This window comes from Vipera ursinii (genome assembly GCF_947247035.1).
Source record: "Vipera ursinii genome assembly, chromosome: 1".
Taxonomy (NCBI): Eukaryota; Metazoa; Chordata; class Lepidosauria; order Squamata; family Viperidae; genus Vipera; species Vipera ursinii.
In genome coordinates, this window is record NC_139512.1 from 272839211 (window position 1) to 272863387 (window position 24177).

General features: G+C 35.6%; 1 protein-coding gene across 1 annotated transcript in view; it reads left to right on the forward strand.

Annotated features, from left to right (window-relative positions):
* The window catches only part of PCMT1 (protein-L-isoaspartate (D-aspartate) O-methyltransferase), a 24482-nt gene extending 373 nt beyond the window's left edge, over window positions 1-24109 (forward strand). Inside the window, exons 2-8 of the mRNA XM_083348852.1 lie at window positions 7849-7953; window positions 10598-10629; window positions 12578-12682; window positions 13403-13523; window positions 14525-14610; window positions 15604-15826; window positions 21305-24109. Coding sequence (XP_083204978.1) covers window positions 7849-7953; window positions 10598-10629; window positions 12578-12682; window positions 13403-13523; window positions 14525-14610; window positions 15604-15783 — 629 coding nt within the window. The 3' untranslated portion in view covers window positions 15784-15826; window positions 21305-24109. The remainder of the gene's footprint in view (window positions 1-7848; window positions 7954-10597; window positions 10630-12577; window positions 12683-13402; window positions 13524-14524; window positions 14611-15603; window positions 15827-21304) is intronic.
* Window positions 24110-24177: the final 68 nt, after the last annotated feature.

Below are 24177 nucleotides of genomic sequence, written 5' to 3' on the forward strand. Positions count from 1 at the left end.
CTTGAGCTCCCGTGCCGTTGCTAGGGAGTGACCGCTAGGATTCCTTTCGCGCGCTGGGGAGGGGAGGGGGGGGGAAGGGGAAAAAAAAAAAGCCAACTGTCACTGAGGGAACATCTGGAGACTTAAAGCGGGGGCGGCGGGAACTTTCCCGCTCACGGCTGCTTTGTGGGCTGTGTTCGCTGCCAGGCGGGCGTGTCTCTCGCTGCGGGAAAAGCCTGTTTTGAAGGGCAGTGTCCGCATAGCTTCGCTGCCAAGGCCCGGCGGTGGGAGTAGCGCCCGGAGCCTCCCTCCCGCAAGCCTCGCTTTCTTTGCTCCTCTCGTCGGATTTCTCCTTCGCCGCCTGGCGTTCCGCTCTTCTTTCTATATACGGGTCTAGGGATCTTTAATGACTATATGGCAGGGGTCTTCAAACTTGGCCCTTTTATGACTTGTGGACTTCAACTCCCAGAATTCCTCAGCCAGCAAAGCTGGCTGAGGAATTCTGGGAGTTGAAGTCCACAAGTCATAAAAGGGCCAAGTTTGAAGACCCCTGCTATATGGCATGTGCTGTGAAGGTTGCGCATACGTAGTTTCCTGAACTCTGCTCCACTGTTAATCCATGTGCCTTAGAAATGTAAGGGTTCCAGATGGGACATCTGTAGGCAGATTTAAGTTTCTAGTCCGTCAGGTGGCCGAGAGGGGAGAAAAACTTTATAAAAAGTGCTTTTAGGAAAGCGTGGCAGTTGGCCTCTCTCTTCTGCCACTTGCTTATTATGCAACGTTTGGTCTCTTACAGTGAGTCTTATCAGTTATTATTTATTTATTTATTTATTTATTTATTAATTTTATGAATTTAATTTGTATACCGCCCTTCTCCCGAAGGACTCAGGGCGGTGAACAGGGCAATACATAATAAAAAGCAAGATACAAAAATTAAAAAGTAATTAAATAGCAATGCCCGTAATAAATTAATACAGATTAAAAGGTATATTATAATGATCTTCGTTGGCTTGAGTTGCCATCCCATTCTATTTGTTGAGAATAAACATGCTGCACGTTGCCATATAATAAGAGCTGAACAGAATAGGTAATGCAATTGTAATAAAACTTAGTTTGACAGAATTTGGGAAATGCATCCTGTGAACTTCCTTATTGTTCAGGGCTTTTTTTTCAGAGAGAGGGTCATCGGAAGGGGCACATATATAATGCTCCTGGACTTCCAGATCTGCCTCAAATAAACAGTATTTTGGGGTAATTCGTTATGAAACATTGAAGTTTATGTTTATAGGACTAAGGTAAAACATTAAGATTCTCGCTCTTCCATTCAGTGAGATATTCAGCACAAATAAATTTGGCGGAATAATATGGGCCCTTGTTCATAAAATGGAAAAACAATCATTTACACCGAATCTAGTCTCTTCATTTAGTTTCCAATCTGGTTCTACTGTCTCATTTGTGAAGATACTATAAATGAATAGAGTAGAAATGCAGACAAGTAATAGCTAGAACAGGAGGAAATAATTTGGGTATTATATTTTATCATCCCATTTCTTAATTTTTTAAAAAGAGTATAGTGCACTTCAGCCTTATGCAGTATAGTGCCTCAGGTTTGGTACTAGCACTAGGAAATCTTAGTTATGGACACTTTGGGCTATTGATTGTTTCTTGGCCCAATATAGGAAACATTTAAAAGCCCTACTGAAGTAAGACTGTTACTAGTACTAGTCAAATATAAATATTTTGCTTGCTAAGATATGTAACCTTCTAGAGATCCTACTCCATGTCTTTTGAAATTGGGAAAGACTGTGATACTTTATACTCAAATATCTGCATTTTCCACAATATAGAAGTAGTAACAGATATTACCCTTATTTATTACTTTTCCCCTCGATGCTGTAGGAATAAGCTAAAAGCTGCTTCTGGTATTAATAGGGTTTGCACAGTGACCAGTTGCTAAATTGAGCTTAATATTTGCTTCAATATTTAGTGAACTGTGGGCAGTCCTTGACTTATGACCCCAATTGGGACCAGGACATTGGTCACTAAACAATGCAATTGTAATGTGAGAAATCACATGACCGCATTGCTTTGCAACCACAATCCCCATTCTATTGTTGTGAGCTTCTGAGGTAAGGGACTGCCTCCAACTCCCTCCACCTTCTTACCTTCCCTCCATCTCTGCTCTTAACTGCCCTTGTGGGCCAACAAGCAGCTCCAGAGCTGCATAGCCACCCAAGTTCATTCTCAATTGCCCTCACCAACATGCAGCCCACCCCAGCAGAGCAGTGCAAGTAAGAGTGCTAGCCAATGGAGAAACCAAACATGGTTTCACCCAATGGGAAAACTTTGGGGTGTGTGTGTGGCGTAGAAAGCCACATGTAACCAGTGTTAATTGGAGAAGATGAGCCATTGCTGCCTTTTCCTTTTCCTTTACAACAGGAAAAGCATTTCTTTTAAGACAGAGGCCCCCAACCTTTTAGGCACCAGGGATCGTTTCTGTGGGGAGATGTTTTTCCGCAGACTGGAGGGGACGTGGTTTCGTGTGCTGCCTGCATCCCATGGCTGGGGCTTTGCTTTTTTGTGCGGCCCAGTTTCTTGTATGCCGCAGCCTGGTGCCGGTTCACGGATTGGGGGCTGGGGACCTCTGCTTTAAGAAGCATGATGCAAGAATTCAGTTCATACCTGAATGTGACCTTTTAGGGACAGATACTTTGCTCTTGGATTGGGAGATAAAGTGGCAATGGTGGTCTATGGAAAAAGCCCTGTGTGGGAGGCTGTATTTGTTTTGGTATTAAACCCCAGTCATACGTTCATTGACTGCAAGGAGCCAATAGCCTGAACCCTCTTCGTGATTTTTCTTCCAAATTGGAGGGTTGAAGGGGAGTGGGCGGAGGAGGTATGGAACTTTGACTCCTGTTTAGTTTGCCTCGTTCCTTTGGATCTTCCTTTGGCAGCATTTTTTTTTAAAGAGGGCAACTTAATGTTTGCAGACGTAGACTAACCATAGGGTCGGAGGAGAGGGAATGCTGCTGCTTTTATTCTGGAAAAACCCAATAGGCAAATGAGGGTTTGGAAGAGGTACGCAAAGGCACAGGAAAAAGCAGGTGGCAAAGTCAGATCCTACTTTGATACAGTTCTGCTGGATCTTTTCCTTGCAATCCCTGGGCAGTCCCGATCCATGGATATAGTCAAGATGGCTGTCGGAGCTATTTGCTGCCTGCAAGGCAGAATGCACAATGGCCAAAAGGGGGAGATGGATCAGGGAAAGTTGCAGCACTCTTGTCATTGTAGGTGTGGGCATTCTGCCAATCACCCAAATTTTGATCATGTGACCATGGGGGTGGCCCTGCAATGGCTGTAACTTTTTTTTCCATCTTTCAGTTTATAACATTTTATTAGATTATAGAATAAAATACAAAAATACAAAAGCAAATAATAGGACACAGTAGGGAGGGAAAGGGGAAAAGAAAAGGCATTGACTTCCGACTTCCTCTGTTGCAGTAGAATAGAGCATTAACATCGAAACTCAAATTTTTACTTTTCCATAATAGTATAAACTAGCCATTTCTATAATAACAAATCAATCTAATCAGTAAAACCCAAAGTTTCATTTCTTTCCACCTCAAGCATAATGTCCAGAAGCAGTCTCCAAGTAGAAACAAAAGTACTTATATTCTTTTCTTTAATCGAAACAGTCAATTTAGTCATCTCTGCCAATTCCATCAGCTTCTGTAGCCATTCGTCCCTATTGGGAATCTAAATATCCTTCCATTTTTGTCCGTACCGTAGTCTTGCTGCCATCAACATACATATAATCAAAGTTCCAATTTTTTACCCCAAGTCTTTTTCCATTAAGCCCCAAAGAAAAGTTTCTGGTTTCATCTTTATCTTCACTTAAGAATTTTCTGTATTAAGATATGAATCCTACTCCAATATTTCTTTGCTTTATCACATGTCCACTATAAATGATAAAAAGTCCCTTCTTTACATTTACATTTCCAGCATTCATTTGAAATACCTTTATACATTCTAGATCAGACATATCAAACTCGGACGATGGGGTGGGTGTGGCGTCTGGCCTGCGGGCTGGCAATTTGACACCCCTGTTCTAGATAATTAATCTGGTGTTAAATACCAGCTATACATCATCTTATAAAATTTTACTTTTAAATTATAGTTTAGTATGAATTTTAATTTTTTTGTCTACATGCTCCCCCATTGTATAGACACACTATGATCAACTGGGTTATTGTTTCAGAGATAATTTCTTACCAGATTCCTCAATACCTTCAATAATAACAAAACTTTTAATGTACTGCCTTCACTGGAAAAATCCTTTAAAGTTCAGGGAGATATTCAGAGATGCATCTGCCTTGAAAATAGCCAATATTGAATTGTATAGCACAAACACATCAGGAGTTGATCACAAGAATTTTTTACAACATTTTGTTTTATGTCATAAAATGTTTAATGATAATTTTTATGATATAAAACTTTTATAAAATTTACCAAATATCAATTCCAACAAAGGAATGAATTGAAAGGTCTAGGTTCAGGATTTTGGATGTAAGCAGTTTGAGGTATCTTGGTCCAAAAGGTCTTGCCCTACAGTGCACCATTTTACCCAGTTAAATGTTACAGATACAAAACTTTTAGTAGTATATAGATTTAAAAGTTATGGAATCTATTTAATTTGAAAATATTGGTAGTAACCCCAGTGATTAGATATATCTTGGAAGCTCATATACTGTACATATGTAGGCAAACAACTTGAGGGGTTTTTTAGGAACTGAATAATCATTACATAAAATATAAATTTTCAATTCTTCTAACCTATTTACATCTCACAAAAGCATAGGAATGTTTATTAAAACAAACCTAAATAATCCTTTGGTACAGAGTACCAAATTGATAGTAATTTTATTTTATTTATTTTTTATTTTAATTCCATTTATATACCGCCCTTCTCCGAAGACTCAGGGCGGCTTACAAGCATAGCAGTAATAACAATGACTCGGAAGTTTTGCTAAAAGTAAAGAACTGTACTGTAATATGGATCATATGTTACGTAGCTATAATCTTTGCCATGTTAATACAAAATTGGTATTATAAATTAATTATTTTAAGGAGAAGTTTAATGCTTTCCTTTCCTTGAGTAATTTTTAATGTTTAACAACATTATGTTTTTTTCTTTCCTGAGTAGTTTATGTTGCACATGGCAGCTATTGTACCAGGATACCAATGGCATTAACTTCAGGCTCAGTGGAATCTGAGTCCTTGTGTGAGATATGAAACATATTATTTATAGAAGAGGGTCCATAGCTCAGTTCATATAGTCCATATTCTTTTCAGGCAAAAGTTCTCGATTTCAGTCCTTGTCATAGTAAGTTTAAAGACTAGATAGCAGAAAATGTAAAAGTTCTCTGATATGTATTATAGTAGATAATTATAAACTTAGTTTGAATATAAAGAATATCATGTTTTAACGTTGCAGAAATCATTGTTTCCTGAATAATAAGGGTCTATACCTTATAAGGATAGAAGCAAACTTTTATCCATCTTAAACTCGAAACCAATTCAAGAAGCAAATATCACTGGAACAAATAAGCTGTATTTCCTAAATGAGACATGCATAGCTATTGTACATGGTCACAGACATACCGGTATTTTAAAAGCCATCTCTTGTTGCAACTATATTCTGAATCTTTTATATATTTCCCCAAAAGAAATGATGGGTTGCAACTGGAATATGTTTCATATCAGCAATTGAGTTGGATAGACACCAACATAAATTAATTTTTTTTCTTCTGAAGTGCAGAGTATAAATTATATCAGTTGCTCATATCTTCCTCAGTGGGAATGCTGTTGATATTTTTTTAGTGAATGTTGTAATGAGGTAATGAGCCATTTATATATTTGATTTATATTACTGCTCAGCTTATAAAAGCAGCTGTTCTTTGGAAAACTAAACTGAAAAAACAGTGATAACAGATTAGTTTTACTTGGCTTGATATTAATAATAATCTGTGTTTTTGTATATATTTTATATTGATTTATGTAAAAGCAACATTATTTGCATTTTTTCCTTAATGTATTTATTTCATTTCATTGTTATTCTATGTATTTGAATTTTGTTTGCTTAATACAGTCAATTTTGTATTTCTTCATATAAGCTGCAGCTGTGTCTGTGTCATTTGCAGCTCTCAGAATCTGAGGGCAATAGAATGCAGACTGAAACATTCTGGAGGCTGAACATATGGAGAAAACAAGAACAAGGAAATCAAATGGGTATCAGAATAGACTACGCTAGCAAATAGAACGTACTGTATCAGAATGTTATTCTGGTGCAATGGGGGCAGGCATTATGGACAATTTTAGAGGCTAGGATCAAGCATTTTTTTTAGTTTGTTTTAATTTTTGTAATAATCTGTTTTTGTATTTATAATTGTTTGGATATTTGTATATTTTATCTCACTGTAAGCTGCTCAGAGTCACCTTGAATTGCAAGATGGGCGGTAAATAAATTTAATAATAATAATTGTAGTGCTGCTGCAGAAACCTAGCAGCAAACTTCTAAATAAAAGTCTTTAGATCAAAAGCAAAGAGTTAAAACTAGGAAAATTTATTAAAGTCTTACAGTGCCTTAAAGAACAAATAAAGCTGCAGGTTGAAAAACTGGCAAGCATTGTTCCTCTAAATCATTCATTGTTCAGAGGCCAGACACTGTGATTCCAAAGAACAAATGAAGCCATAGACCGGAAAAACATTTAACCAACTCTTCTTCTCTCTGTTACTCTGAAAGCAGCTGCAAATCATACTGGATTTCTGTCAGTGTGATGCTTTCAAATATCAATGGCATATTTACAACAGCAATGAAAACAGTACCTTCTCAGAGACGTTTGAAGGCCTCGTGTTTGGACCATATTATTTTTTCTCCATTTCAGAACCCCAAACAAGAGCAAAGGAAGAAGCCAGCCAGCTGAGCTTTTTTTTATATACTAGCTACCTTATGGAAGGAATGTTGATTTTTTGTACTTTTTTGTACTTTCATAAATGTTGATGTCATTTCTGAACTGATTTTGAAATATTTGAATCTGAAATATGTGTGTGTGTGTATAGTATATAGTATGTACACAGACACTATATGTCAGGGGTGTCAAACTCAATTTCACTGAGGGCCGCATCAGCATTGCAGTTGCCATCGGGGCCTGGTGGATATGGCCTGGGTGGGCATGGCCTGGGTGGGCGTGGCCTACTGGGTGGGCGTGGCTAGAGTGCATATGGCCTACCGGGTGGGCATGGCCAGCTCTACATCGTTCGCATCAAGGGTGCCTATGGGGGCCTGGGCAGGAGTGGGACAGATCTGAGGGTCTCTGGCAGAAGGAGGGTCCCTGGGCCAGGGCCAAGGCAGTGGGGGCCGTTCCCTCACTGTTTCCAGGATGGCTTCACAGGCCGCATGAAACCACTTCGCGGACCGGATCTGGCCCCTGGGCCTTGTGTTTGACATGTCTGCTATATGTCTACGTGTTTAAAAAATAAGTAGTTTACTGCAGTATCAGTGGCATAAACTCAAAGGTTCTTGATTCATATTATTTTATAAAAACTAGTTTCAAAACACTAGAAGTTTTTTTTCTATATTTTGCACATAAATTGATGTAAAAATAATATAATTTCTGCTGGCTATATTTTTAGGTGCTATGATTATAAAAATGTAGTTTGCCTAAAATCCACCAGAGGCTTCTTAAGAATAAATGTATGTGTAGATACATTTTAGCATTTCATATAGTATATAAACCATGGATGCAGCTGAAATTTTAATAGCATTAACATCTTTACATTTTGACTAAAATCTTCCGTGTTTTTTTCCAGAAAATGGAATAATCAAATCGGACAAAGTATTTGAAGTAATGCTTGCCACAGACCGAAGCCATTATGCAAAATGCAACCCATATATGGATTCACCTCAGTCAATAGGTATAACTGGATATATTCTGTTAGATTAACTGTCTAAATGTTTGATTTTCTTAAATATTATGAATCTGAGCCTGTTTTCTGTATGCTTCAAAAATGTATAATGGTTTTAGGGGAGAAAAAAACGTAAAATAACCAGAGAATATATTTACTACAAGAAATTACTAATGGGAAAAAACAGTGGAGGAAGAACATAATAGAAATTTGTGGAAAGTAATATCATAGTGCAGGAGTGTTGAGATTTATTTTCTAGATAGTACTGGAACTCATTTTTCCAGCCCCCAAATTAATTATTTAGAATTCATGCTTCCAAGTGGTTATAAAAATTATATGAGATACCAGATTTGTCAATGGCACTTAATCATCATGACCAAATTCAGTCTCTTTGTTCTGAGGCAATATATTTCTGAATGTGTGGAACATATAGCATTGCAAATCATTATCTTCATGTTCTACTTGTGAATTTCTTTTATTCACGAATATTTTGTCTGTCACTGTTGGAAGCAAGAAGCTGGAAAAAATGGATTCATAATGTAATAGTCATGAGAAACTTCTACATTTATTGATATACGGTAACTTGATTTCTTTGTTTTGTGATGCAAATTCTATGTTCTTGGGTACCGGTATTTGCCTTTTGTAACTAAGAGATGAAAGTATGGGCTAGATTAATGCATTGCACTTAGCTATAATGTAATTTGTTTGATTTAGATTTAGTGTGTATAAAATTAGTCATTATGGTAACTGTGGTTTATAGTACATAGCCCAGTGTGCAAACGAGTCAGTGGGGAGTCAGTGTAGTTAATATAACTTCTCTTTAATGATCACTTTTAAATTATGTTAAAAGTTATAATTTAATAATTATTTAAAGACATCTAGGTTCCCAACAAAAGTGTGTGGTTTCAGCTATGGTTGGATTTGAAACAAAAGAAAAAAACTTTCTCAGTATTCAGACCTAGTTCAGGAGCAAAACTAAGTCTGGGCAAGACATAATGGTTCAGTGAACTTTATGATGCTCTTAATGGGCTTGACTAGCATACCTCAGGAAAAGCTTTTTCCCATACTCATATTTTCCATTGAAGTCTCTGGAGGAGAATAAACTATATATGGAGTTTTTTTAATTAAAGAACAAAAGTTAATGCCTCCTCATACAGAACCAGAAACTTATAGATTTCAAACTTATTTTAAGCTGTTTGCTTCTTCAAAATCAGGTTGTATTGGACAAATCCTTTGCTGCACAAAGTGGGAACAATAGAATAGTTACAGAAAGATTTTTTTATAACATCAGCAACATATATCATGGAAAAGTGACTATATGGGAAGTATAAGCTGTTTTTGCTGTATGAATTAGAAGAGTGATTGCATTCCTTCATTGCAAGGATCTATTGTTTCTTTGACTGAGTTATTCAACAAGCCTGTGCCTGGAGTCACACATTGTGTTAAGTCAAAATGTGATTTGTTTGGCTTGTATAAAATATATAGATCCAATATATAAATGAACTTTTGTTTTATTAGTATTGGCATTTGATAGTGGTAGATTTCTTTAATGCTATAAACAAAGACTTTCAGTGAGGTGATAAGTGGGGGTAAATGTATATTTCAACCAAATATATGCCGCCACATAGTTGTAATAATAACATGAGAGTGGGTGGAATTGTTACATCCTCCTTTTAATTCCTGAAGAAAAGGAAAGGTATAAAGGTAATTAAAGAAATAAAAATAATATTTTAAAGTTGTATGCATTTATCAAGGAAGAATGGAATCAATTTCATGTGAAACAGCAAAAAAGAAAAATATGACATTAAGCCTGGAGTATTATATGCAATTATTTCAGTCAATTCCACTGAATTTAGTTTTCAAACAAAGCTTATTTAAATGGAAGGCAACTTTTTTATTCCCAGTTAGCATAGTTATTTTTGATCTATTTTTATCCCTAAGGAAATAAATGTTATACAATGATTGTGGAGCTTATTAAATTAAGATGATTTGTTAACCTACATGTAGATAATGAATAAATGTCCATTTACAGTATATCATTTTTATCTATAGAAATTAAAGTATGAATCACTTCGGAGCTAGTGAAAACAATAGCTAAAATTGTTATTATACCAATTCAAAAGGTTTGGTTGAAAAAAGGTCTTGATTGTTGATACTTGTCTTGATACTTTTTCTCAAGCAATTTCTAATAATACAATTGTTAAAAATACTAATTCTAATAAATAATAGTTGCTAAAATACAAACATTGTGAATATCTTTAAATAAATCATTAAAATCTAGGTGTGGGTAATCATATAAGATGAGATGAAAGTAAAATAACAGCTATGGAAATAGTGTTACATAATATTTCATTGTAGGAAGTTGAAAAAACATCCCAGAAGAATGTAAGGAGATGCTGTTGCCAAGAAGATTAACACATTCATGTCCATGAAGTAACTAGGAATTGAGCTTGATTCTGAGATTTTATGAATATTTAGCACAAGAAATATCAGTACAATATTTCCCAATCCAGGATCACTGTTGTCCAATGATCTTTGTTTATTCTTTCCTGCTCACTTAGTCATATGGCAGCTGGCTGAGACACAACTGCTAGCAGAATCTATTTACTTGAATATGCTTGATAGTACTCAGAAAATTTTCTTTGCCTTGTAGGATTTCAAGCAACAATCAGTGCTCCACACATGGTAAGTCTTAGGTTTCTAACTACTACAATTCCATACTTTTAAATCTTGCCTCCACATTTTAACTGCCAGTTTATTTACCTTAAAGTAATGAAGGTCTTATGTTAACTTTAAAGACTGATAATTTATTGTTACAGAAGTCTCATGTTAAGAGAGAGGATTCATTTAATATTAGAATGTAATGTATGTGTTAATTTTCTAAATTCCGTAGGTCTATTCATTTCAACACAAATTAAAACATTTTCTGAATAGCATATTCTTTGTCCTGGTTTGGAAAGCATTTACAAATGTAGTTGGTGGCAGTGTGTCTTTTTATGTAATCTGCCTACTTCTTATTCATTATTTCATCCTGTTCCTCATTCACATCTTGGTTGCCTAAAATTAAAAAGATCTTGGGTGCTTCCAAGCAGACAGCGTCGATTGATACCAAAGGCATTGTGCAGTTATTGCATAATTCCTCAACAAATTTTCTGTGGTTTAATAGAAAGTAGAAGAATAGCAATAGCAATGATACTTAGACTTATATACCACTTCTTAGTGTTTTACAGCCCTCTCTAAGCAGTTTACAGAGTCAGCATATTGCCCCCTACATTCTGGGTCCTCATTTTACGACCTTAGAAGGATGGAAGGCTGAGTAAACCTTGAGCCGCTGAGAAATTGAACTCCTGGCAGTCAGCAGAATTAGCCTGCAATACTCATTCTAACCACTGCACTACTACAGCTCTTCTGAAGCTGTAGGAAAACATTTAAGTGAGAGAAATAGAAGACATCTGAAACTACTTGTAAAATTAATATGAGCAAGACAGATTGACAATAAAAATACAATCTAGCAATTTTAACATTTTGCCAGTGCTTTTTAAAATTGTTTTACTACTTTTATACATTAATAAAGTTCATGTAGTTGTTTTGGGAGAAAATACAAGTAGTCCTTGGGTTATGTTCATTTATTCAAATTGCAAAGTTACAGCAGCACTGAAAACATACTTACAGATGGTCCTTGCACTTATGACCATCGTAGCATTCCCATCGTCACATGATCAACATTCAGGCGCTTGGTGGCTGGGTTGCATTTACGACTGTCACAGCATCCTGTGATCACATTCTCCTGTCCTGCACAAATATCCCTGCTTCAACTCCCCTTGTCTGCCTCTTCCCCCCTGCCCCCCCCCACACCATCTCTTCCTTTTTGGCTGCATTGCAGAGCATGGTCCAGATGAAGAGACCACTGTATGCTTCTGCTGGCACAAGCCCCAACTTCTCCTCATGTCCCTGGTTGCCTGTTCCACTTCAGCAGCCTCAGCCTGCTGTCAGTCAGGAGGGCTCTGCATACAATGTGCATTTCTACCCCACACAAAGAAGTTTGTATACTGCCCTGAACAAAGGAAGGAGTTCTACTGGGAAGGGAAGGTGCCTTCTGCACCTCACACCTCTGCTGGCCAAGGTGATCTGCCTGCTGGGCAGTGAGGTAATGCCTTCCCCTTGGCTACCTGGCTGCCTTACCTTGCACAGCACAGGTATCTTCTGGAAATACTCTTCATTGACGGTTTTTGTGTTTGTGTTTTAAGCTTTCTTTACAACATTTTTCCTAGGTCCAGGCTCATTTGGCATTGGTATTTTGCAAGCTTATAGATTCAAATTGGGTAGCTCAAGGAGTACTCTTTTCTTTCAGTTGGCAAACTGCTGTGCATTCAGAGTACACATCACAGATGTAGAAGTACAGCCCAGATCTTATATTTGATGTGCTTTTAAAAATGCATTTAATTAATAATTGAATTTTATTAGCTTGCCTTGAAATTTTAATGTAAAAACTATAATATTTCAGGTATCTATCTGTTTGCTTTATTGAAATACTGTTTTGAGCATTTAAAAGTACATTTAAATCTTCATAAAAACCGATTTTATGGTGGGCAGAATAAAAGTAAAATAGTTTTTTTTAATTCTTTTTGGTTAGCATGCATATGCTTTAGAACTTCTATATGAACAGTTACATGAAGGAGCCAAAGCCCTTGATGTAGGATCTGGAAGTGGTATTCTTTCTTCATGCTTTGCCCGGATGGTGAGAAATTAGATTTTATCAAATAAATTAAATGTTTTGCTGTTGTTAATCAATAGAGTAATTATTCTATGTTTTAATTTTTAGAGATCGTTAGAAAACAGTTACAGGGGTTTAGTTTTTAAAATTAAGAATATTCCTTTATATTCATAAATGTTTTTGTACTTTGACTAGCTGTACCCAAGTTATCTTGTCTATAAAATATTGCCTTCAAGAAAGTGCATGAAACTGGAATAACTAAAACCAGCTAATTGACGTTTAAAAAATTAATCTCACCTAATAGTTTTTGAAAGGGGAAAAAATCCTAAAAAATAAATAGTAAGAAATTCCAACTAATTTATGCACTAAAGTGGTATTTAGTACCTCATTCAAAACATTTCATATGTAGACAACAAGTAGGCAATTGATTTGCTGTCCAGTACATTGTAAGGCATGCAACATCTGTTTGTCTCCTGTGACAGTAATCTGTAGGCTTGGAAACTATATCTAGCTACATCTATATCTTTAGTAATAACTTCAAATGTTTAATTTTATCTAGTCTTTCTTTTGTTTGTTCTCTAGAAAAATATAAGAACTATTTCTTTTATCAGTTGAAGCCAGCTAGTACCCTTATCACGTCTTTCAGTGGCATCTGTGTGGGGGCAAGGAAGGCTGGCAAGGATATATGTAATTGGCAACATATTTCACCAGTATGAATAATAATCCTCTTGGCTTTTGTTTCAGGTTGGTCCCAAAGGACAGGTTGTAGGAATTGATCATATTAAAGAATTAGTTGATGACTCAATAAATAATGTCAAAAAGGATGACCCTCTATTGCTGTCTTCAGGAAGAGTGAAACTAATTGGTAAGTACTGGAGAATATTACAATGAAATAAATACAGGTTACTTGCATAGTATAGAATTTAAATTTTGTGTTTATAAATTAGGTTACATTCTCCCATTCTTTATTTTTTTAATTAAATTTATATAACTACTTGATCAGAAAGATTTAGGATGGCATACAGATAAAAAAACAAAACACAGAAATATAAAAATGTTAACATTTTTTTTTCAAAAATAGCAAAAAATTATCATACACAAGTCAATTACACAAAATGAAGACAGCCAGAGTAATCACTGGAAATAACACTTCCTGACTAAAGGAGGAGGGGAACAGCTAGTTTTAAGTTTTTCTAAAAGGCAGACGGTTGGGGCCATCTGAATTTTGCAGGAAATGCTCTTCCTTAAAGCAGACATAGCAACATAGAGAAAACTACTAGTGTTCCCAAATGACACTATTTAAGCAATGGGACCCTATTCTTTACTATAGACTGGTCAAAGTAGGTGATATAATCACATCTCAAAGATTGTGGAGTTAAACAGCAATGAGCTGCTGAGCATTTTTTTTTGAAAAGAACTGTTAGCAAACAATCATTATGAACTTCTGTGTCCTCCGTCTCTGACACTTATTTCTTGCAGAGCACTTGAAAAACTTTCTTTTTCACAAAGATTTAGTCAATAAATACTTGAACAAGGTTATTTATTCCTTCTGGCTAGAATTGTGAGCTAAAACGGACAAGGACAGAGCTTATAGATTGTACGTTACATTTATCTATGAAACATCCATTTGATCTTAGGAAAGTACATTATGTTAGAAATATTTATACCATGATATTCTCCAACCTTAATCATTTGCACTATGAATTCTAATTGAAAATGCTATCAAAAATTAAATGGCTATTTTTTTTACTGCATTTGAAGTAGTGTCAACTAATTTTGATTTTTCATAAAAACGTTTAACCATTTAAGTAGAAATTTAGTGCTTTGAATAATAACATTAAATTCTTTGTCCTATTTTTCTTACAGTGGGGGATGGAAGATTAGGATATCCAGAAGAAGCTCCATATGATGCTATTCATGTTGGAGCTGCTGCACCTGTTGTACCACAAGCAGTAAGTAATACGTGTATGTAGTGTGTGTGTGTGTGTGTGTGTGTGTGTGTGTGTGAGAGAGAGAGAGAGAGAGAGAGAGAGAGAAACAGACAGACAGACAGACAGACAGATATATGTACTTTACACCAAGTCTCTTAAATGAAGAGGGTTAAGAATTTGCTTACACATGGTTTAAATATGTTTAATTGATTTCTTGATAGCATAAACATATTGCAGAGATAGAAATTTAATTAGATATACTAAACTTATTAAATCATGTTACTGGAATTTGAGGCTATAATACGTTTGACTTTTAAAAAGCTGTTAGAAGCCCAGGCCCAAATTCCATTCATTTTTGTATAGGTTCTTGAATAAGATGAAGATTCTTCAAGTTGCTTCCTACTTTTTTTTTCTTTTTTCTTTCCCAAAATGCATATTTCAACTATAATGGGGTAAAGGATGGAAAGGGTTTGGGCTGTTCTTCTAATCTTATTAGGCCTGAAAACCATTTCAGTCAATTTTGCGCTACAGTAATGGAGGAATTTTAGGGGACGCGGTGGCTCAGTGGGTTAGGACGCTGAGCTTGTCGATCAGAAGGTCGGCAGTTTGGCAGGTTGAATCCCAAGTGCCGCGTAACATAGTGAGCGCCTGTTACTCGTCCCAGCTTCTGCCAACCTAGCAGTTCAAAAGCACGTAAAAATGCAAGTAGAAAAATAGGGACCACTACGGTGGGAAGGTAACAGCGTTCCATGCGCCTTTGGCGTCTAGTCATGCTGGCCACATGACCACGGAGACGTCCTCGGACAAGCGCTGGCTCTTTGGCTTTGAAACGGAGATGAGCACTGGCCCCTAGAGTTGGAAACGACTAGCACGCATGTGCGTGGAAATGACTAGCACGCATGTGCGGGGGAGCCTTTACCTTTACCTAATGGAGAAATTATTGTTTTGCAGTTCTATCTATTGCAAGGTTGTTGCTTTTATACACTGTGGCATTAATATTTTTTTAATTTATAGCTTATAGATCAGTTAAAACCTGGTGGAAGATTAATATTACCTGTTGGGCCTGCTGGAGGAAACCAGATGCTGGAACAATATGATAAGCTAGAAGATGGCAGTGTTAAAATGAAGCCTCTGATGGGAGTGATATATGTGCCTTTAACAGATAAGGAGAAGCAGTGGTCCAGGTGGAAATGATTTTCAGTTCAACTTTCTTCTTCCACATACTTGCATATACAAGGTGAAACAAGGTCTTGATTCTTAAGAGGGTAGCTTGCCACTCCATCATTTGTTGTCACTACTGCTTTGTGCTTGATTATGCATTGGAAGTCTTGCATTGCTGCATAACCATGCAGGTTTTTTTTAATGTGCAACATTAAAAGGTTAAAAAAAGAATTGCATGAATTTCATCTTATTTCAGTTTAATTTATTATTTCTTTAAATTCTATAGTGTAAGCTAAATAATAATCTCTATTGCTTAAAGGTATTCCCTAAATTTAAAGTTCTTTTTTCTTAGGTCTGATTTCAGCAGAGAGGGGAAAAAAAGTAAAGGTTACTTTGGTAATCTCTGTAGGTTCAAAAAATAATGAACTCAATTTATTTCCCAGTCATTAAAAAATTAAACATGGCTCAGAAATCTAGAGGAAACAACACAAATGATATATTCTAATTTCAACTAAACTGATTTTAGAGAAACATGTTATGCTTACAAAAACTGCTGAGCCAAATTCTTTATATTAGCCTGTATCAGAATATTTCTTCTAAGTGTGATGAATATTGTTTGATCGTCTTCAGACTGACAGATTGTTCTTCCTGTTCAACTTAGGTTTTTTTTAAAATAACTCATACGATTTGTCCAAGCTTGCTAATTATCCAGTTATACAGCACAGACATAAGTATAGTCAGTATTAAACACTTGCCAGTTATTAATTTATAAATAAGTAAATCAGTCTCACTTTGCTACTGGCATAGAAATGATATAATATTGACTTTTCTACCAGTTGTAAAGTGCCCGTAGTCAATGAATTCTTGAAATGTGTAGCACTAAAAGTCCAGCAATTGTAAATACTAAATGTACTATAGTAGCTTTTATGTGATTCCATCTTCAGATATCTAAATTCTGTGGAGCAAATCAATCATTGTTCTATGCATAAAATATATCTATATCCTATGCTTGAAGCTACAACACAGGAGAATCCTGTGACAGCAGTGGAAAATGACTAATATGGTATTGCATTCCTTTCTTATTGATGTGCATTGGTCCTTCCATGCTTTTATATCTAGTGCAGGATTGTAAGTTCTCATTTATTTCAAAGCTTAGCACTTGCCTAATATCTTTTCATAACCAAGTTACTTCCAAGTATATTTTTCTTATTGTTGCTATAATTAATTCTCTGCATGGTGGGGGAAGGGGACAAGCCTATACATATCTATTTTAGGTAACACAACTACTTCACTTCGTTATAAATAAGTACTGGTGACAGATGGTGCTCTCATTTGTCCTTCTGCTCTCGGTTGCATATCTGCTTATAACACCACGACTGGTCTTAGGCCGGAATAGGCATTTTTGAAACATTCTATTGTAACTTGGAACAGTAACTAATAAGGGAGAAAATATGGAAAAGAGAGAAGGAGATAGCAAATCTCTATTACTGTAGTAGTTATATGGGAGATTGTTGTCAAATCTCTTTACACAGAAAATTATTGCTTTATTTTGTGGAATTGTGAAAGTGGTTTAAATAAAGCTTTTCTGAATCATACAATAGAAATATCTAATTTTCATGAAAACTTGAGCCAGAATCTTTTTAGCTTATTGAAGACTTAACAGTAAGTCCAGGTTGGAAGTTAAGTACCAAAATCTTTAGAGCTAATCATCTGGAGATTATTAAATTCTAAAAATACTACAACACCCATTAATTCAAATATTGTTTAAAGAACTTGGAAACCAACCAACTAGAAGAAGATCTCTTTACAGAATATCAGTGTACGCTTTGGAAGAAAAACCTACCAGCCAATGTAGTGAAGCAAATAGCTTGGCTTTACTATAACACTTCATGAAATTATTTGACTATGGCGGGGAAACTGGTTAATAGATTGTTTCTATTTCTCTTAATCTCCAGTAACAAACTTGCTGCCATGTATCAGCTCAAAGCTTTGTCACAAGACCTCCTAGGTTTGGACTAGTCCACATATTAACTTCTCTAATCGCAAAGATATTTCTCACAAGGCAATTGGACTTCCTTGTTTTTCTTTGAAGAGATTTTACTTCTCATCCAAGAAGCTTCTTCAGCTCTGACTGGAATTCTCCACCATACATTCCCCACCATCCAGTCAGAGCTGAAGAAGCTTCTTGGATGAGAAGCAAAACGCCTTCAAAGAAAAACAAGGAAGTCCAGTTGTCTCATGAAAAACATCTTTGGGATAACTATGACCTGGATGACTGAGAATCTCCATAGGCATATTTTCTCTAATATTCTAGTTTAGGGTGGGGAACCTGTTGTCATTCGGGTGTTCTATGCTGTAGCTCCCAAAAGGCCAGCTAAAAAAGCCATGGGAAGATATTATAAAAATATCTTTTTATTACATAGCCCAAAAAACACAGATGTTAAGGTTGCCTTTACCTATCCCACTTTTATGGTACATTTTATTAGTCACCAAGTAATTTGGAATAACTTCACAAACTTGAAACATACATTTTTTAAACTGGATTCAACATAAAGTTTTAAACATTTTAATTGAACCACAGCAAAGAGAATTTGAAAAAAATCACATCTTGTGATTTTCAGCTTCTGAATTATACATTGTGCAAAGCACAACTATTGCATACAGTATGTGGTGACTTTAAAAAAATACAAATATGTACAGAATCATGGCTATAAGTTACAACCTCAAATCCATAATCCTTCATGCTGCTCCTGCCTTATCTTACCCTTATTGTTTTATTTCTGATAGCATTCATCATCAATATGTTGCATGTATCTCAGTCTGCCTTCTTTCTTTTTTGTCCTATAATTTGAATCTGAAATTTCCACATTATTCCATCATTTATGTTGTCGTTTTCTCTTCATTGCACCTCCATCTGTGTTTATAATAATCGCCTATGAAAGCTTCTGATTCATAGCTGAAATCTTAGGGTCCTTGGGAAAGAATCTTATGCAATTTTGAGAAATTAAAATTATAATTTTATACTCATTTTCCTTGGAGTGACTACTGTCAGTGTTAGTATATTTGATGCAGTCTTTGTTCCCACTTACAAAAAGGTTTTATGTTTCCTTTAGGCCCTTGATGCTTTCTGAATTGCTTTTCTAAAATATAATCAGAATGAATGAACCTTTATTATCAAAGTACAACATGTAATGTAAACAGTGAGATTGGCTGAGCCTCCCTTCGTGCCTCCCCCACAACTCAACAGTGACAGCAAACCCACCATCTTGTTACACCATGTGAGCTAATTGCACAACACACCGGCCTCACAAGTCAATCATACATAGAGTTATTTCCCATTCAGGAGCCTGGCAGCTCATGGATAGAAGCTGTTCTTCAGCCTGTTGGTGTGGCTGGCTATACTTCTATATCTCCTACCAACCAGGGTATGAGTCATCCCTGAGAATTTTCCTCACTCTTCCAAGCCAGCGAGCCCTGGCAATGTCATCCAGTGGTGTCAGGGGACAGCCCACGATGTTTTGTGCTGTGCTCACCACCCTCTGTAATGTCTTCCTATCCGCGGCTGTCAGGCCAGCATACCAAATCACAATACAGTGCGAGAGGACGCTCTCTTTAGTAGACCGGTAAAAGAAGGTCATTAGTCTTTGTTCTACCCTGTTCTTCCACAAGACCTTGAGGAAGTAGAGTCTCTGTTGGGCCTTTCCGGCCACCTGGGTTGTATTGACTTTCCAGTGAGTTTTCATGCTTTGGGAAAGGAGATCAGCAGAGAATGAAGCCTTTCATTTGATAGACCACAAACACTAGATTCAGCCCTTTGAGTTTTACTGCTGAGTAGATTCACATGTAAATTGGATTATTTATTTATTTTTGAATCTTCAATAGTATCCCAGACTATTCCTTTTGACAGTGGCAGATTTTGACCACTGATTTTCAATATTATTTCTAATTGTGAAAATTTCCCCAGATCTCATATTATTGTTGATGTTTATATCTTGAGGCAGAGATATTTTTAAAATGTTATACTTAAAACTTTTTATTTTGGCAATCTATAGTATCATATGTACTTACCCAGTGGTGTCCACCACTTAAAAAATTGTGATTCCTAGTTTATGTGAGTATGGGAAAAACAAAAAAAAAATCTTGGAAGTTGGAAGGTGGGTAGTATGAAATCTGCAGCAAATAAAATATTTGACTCCTGAGTGTAATTTTGTTCTATATGTACTGCATTGGGTATATTTCAAAATTGATTTAGATCTCATGCAAAAGCATGAACAGCATCCCTGCACTTCATTGATAAAAGTTGATGTGATTTTTTCCAACCTTTTGTAATGTAGTAACAGTTTAGGATGTTATTTTCTCATCTTTCATATCCATTCAGTTATCTCTTTCGATTTGGTTTTACATGTGCTAGTCTGTATTATTGTACTGTACTTGCAAATATATGCATTTTGGGTTGTGGACTGTATGTGGGTGTATATGCATATGTGTATATATCACTTATGTATATGTATACACATGCTGCATATGTGTGTGCGCATAGAAACACACATGTTTCTCTGTACTAGTTTCTGTGGGCTATTTTATGTTTGGTATTGGGGTCTAAACTGTGTAATCATATATTTATATTTTGAAAAGGCAGCAGTAGTACAAAATCAAGTAAAAGCTTTGAGTCACTATTCCATTTTTTATTGTAAATGGTGTTTAACCTCTCTTACTATAGAGGTTGCACATCCTTGCTTTAAAATCTATCAGTAATATAATTGTTACTTAAACTGAATTGATACTTTATATTTGAATAAGAAGGCCATTTTGCACATTTCATATTATTTCTTCATTGAAGTGCATGTAGTGTAACTGGCCATGCTTAGAAGCCATTGTCCTACTGCCAATAAAACAGAAGGCAAGTAAAATTTAAAACCTGAGAAGCTGCTGTTAGAACTGGTAACATTCTCAAAGCAGACATTGGGCCATGTTAATGAATAATTTGCTTTTGACAACCAATCGTATTTTATGTTATTTAAGGTATGGGGAGCAATGGAGATGGTGAGAGGGGAATAAATTTTTTCTTGCTGCTTTTCTGATCCTTTTCCACATTAACTCTTATTCATCTTATAATAGTTTTCATTTGTGCAGGCAAAATCCAGTTTCTTTAGAGGAAAATAATTTTATCAAAATTCTGCAATAAAATTTTGAACTCAGACTTCCCATTATGCAGCCTTTTGCACAGGTATCAAGTAATTGATCATAGTTGCAAGTGAATCTCTACTGTAAATGCAGATAGCTGCATCATTCATGTCTTCAGAAAAATAAAGGTAGCCACATAATTTTTAAAATTGATGGCATTTTTACTGGCATTTCCATGAAGTATATGAAGGGATAGGGAGTTACTTTATTTAAAACTCACATTTTGTTTTGTTTAATGTGACTGTTACTTTGATGCTGACCGTTTGATTCAGTATGTGAATCTTAATTTTTCAGCAGTATCTGAAAATGAGCTGAATTTTAAGAAATATATGTGAAAACTAGACTTAAATTTTTTCTTTTGGTTTTGCAGGGATGAAATATAAAAGCTACAACAGTGGACTGCTCATCTCCAATTCTTAAAAGCTTTTTCCAAACCAACAGCATTGCAGCTTGTTTTGGACCGTGTTACACTGTTAATCAGCATGGAAAAGTGGTTTTGTTTTGTTTTTTTAATTTTGTAGAGGTTTAATGCAAGTTTGATAATGGACTGATGGGAAAAAATTAAACCTGGGCAAATTGTTTCCTTTTAATATGCCCTTATTTTCATCTGTTAGTGATATATGTCTGCAGATAAGCAGATGTATCTGCAATTTGTCATCTTTTATTTTTCAGTTTGGAAACTTTCTAAACATTTCAGCTCCAGTGTTTGTTCACCAAACTGCTTACCTGCACTTTCTTATGCTATCTGCACACTTAAGATTTGTGTTCAGCTGACTTCTAGATCCTACTAAAATCAGATGAATTTCTTCAAAGCTATCAACCTGGTATTATAGACTAGCATGTAGCATATACAATCAGCTGCTTTTCTTCTCATTGAGGAAATCAAACATGTATATACAGTTGGAAGCATCAACAAGCTAACATTTATTTTATGTTTCTGTTCAGGATGGACATAACTAACATAGTACCCCTCCTTTTCTTGTAGCATAGGTAAGAAATTCATAGCTGAGTATTATTTCTAGCTGATTTACAGACTTGGAAGTATCTGAGTGTAATATAACAATTACTGTGTAAGTTATGTCCTAATCATTGAACAGTTCACAGTGCTGCTTTGCCAAATAAAATCAAAAGCAAAAAGGTGTGGCAAATAATGTTTTCAATAGAGATCTGGGTAGTTGAGAGGTTGCTGAAAATATTTCTACCAAAAGTTCACTTTCCCGATTATAGAAGTTTTCATCCAGGGTACTCATCTTGCATTGGAAAAACTACTGATCAACCAGCTTCAGAGTTTCCACAGTGTCCCAGAAAATATCTGCAAGCATTACAAAGAATAAATAACCCAATCCCATCAACCTTTAACAGATACTGGGATAGAACTGTGTGCTTTAAATTCAACTGTATTCCACATGACAGCAATGTCAATTACATTGATGAATAAGCCTAAACATTTCTATAACGATTTCTGAAGACTTTTGTCTATTTAGTTCATTGAAAAATGAGTGTGCACACTTACCATACAAAGCAAGCCCAATTTTAAAAAGCAATTCAAGTTTATGCCATCTTCGTAGCAATAAGGTACCGTTTGAAAAATGTGTGAATACACTAAATATTTCAACTTAATGTGTTAATACTGTGTCAATTGGGAAGCCATTTTAGTGTATTGCTTTGCACAAAATAATTTATTTGGGATTTGACTAGAATAACAGAAAAAAGAGGTGTTTTTTTTAAAATAATAATCCTAACTCCAAGTCTTCTGAGAAAGAGAGATGCAAATCCTGCTCTTTCCCTAACTGAATAAAAAGAACTATTCTCCCTCATTTTCATTATCACCAGTTAGAGTGACAAAAGCATTTTTATTTAAATAATCCAGTGACCTTTTATAAATAGTTTCATACATTTAATTTATCATGGTTGTTTAACAGTTGATTTGTTCTCAACAACTGAAATTTATGATGTCATGTACATAGTCAAATACATAGGGTAGTAAAAAGTAACATGAAATACTTTGGGTGTAGCATCCATTATTTAATTTTCTAGAACTACTACTGCAGATAATGAATTAACCCTTATTAAATAAATGCTTAATAATTATAGAGTCAGCTTTAAAATGTTACTTAAATTATTGCAAACATGACTTCATATGGCCTTTATAAAACATGAGCTAATGCAGGTTTGGGGAAATGGCTAAGTTTAAGCCTTATAAACACAAATTTTAAATTTAAAAGAGTTCATGTTATTACACAGTTCTGAGAAGAAATCTGACCAGTCAGAAATAAAGCCAAAAAAGGTGGGGGAACCCTTTGAGGGAAATAAATAACTAATTGTTTTGCAGATAATATGAATCATTGTGCAAAATGCAGAAATCTGGAGATGAATATACTGGCATTATTGTGTCTGTAAGAACTGCTCTTCATGTTTTGGTGTTTAATCCTCAGTTTACAATTACTGGCACATCAGAAAACAGAAGAGGATGGACTCTCCATTACATATAGTCCTACTAAGATCTTTTGTGCTGAATGTGAAAAGAGGAAAAATATACTTTTAGGCAACCAGTCTTCGTTATATAAAGTTTTTCTGCTTTAGTTCTACTTAAATTGACTTAAAAGAGTTCTAATTTTAATTAGTGTTTCACAGTGTGTAATGACTCCTTATTTTCCTACTGTTCTGCAAAATATTTGGTGAACAGCACAGCATAATTTGACAAAGTATTGCACTGAATGTAGGGAGGGCTGACGGAAGGAAAATGAGTCTTAGTACTGATATAAATTAAGCAACAAACACAATCTTGTGTTGATATGGATATGATATGCATCAATAAAAATAGATTTTATCTTATATTCTAGCCTTTCCATGTAAGGTTTTAATGAAAAACCTGACTATGGGCATGTCAGAGTACTTTTTGATGATTCTGACACTTCCATTTTATTCAAATACCTTCATTCATGCTCCAGTCCACGAGGTGAATTAGGAAGCACATCTTTTTATTACTCAAGAAAAGATACTGCTTTTATAACTAAATAGCACTTTGGATCTAAGGAGGAAAAAGGTTTCAGAGCACATAAAGGTATTTATGTAATAAAGGTAAAGGTAAAGTTCCCCCGCACATGTGTGCTAGTCGTTTCTGACTCTAGGGGCTAGTGCTCATCTCCGTTTCAAAGCCAAAGAGCCAGCGCTTGTCCGAGGACGTCTCCGTGGTTCGAACTGCTAGGTTGGCAGAAGCTGGGACGAGTAACAGGCGCTCAC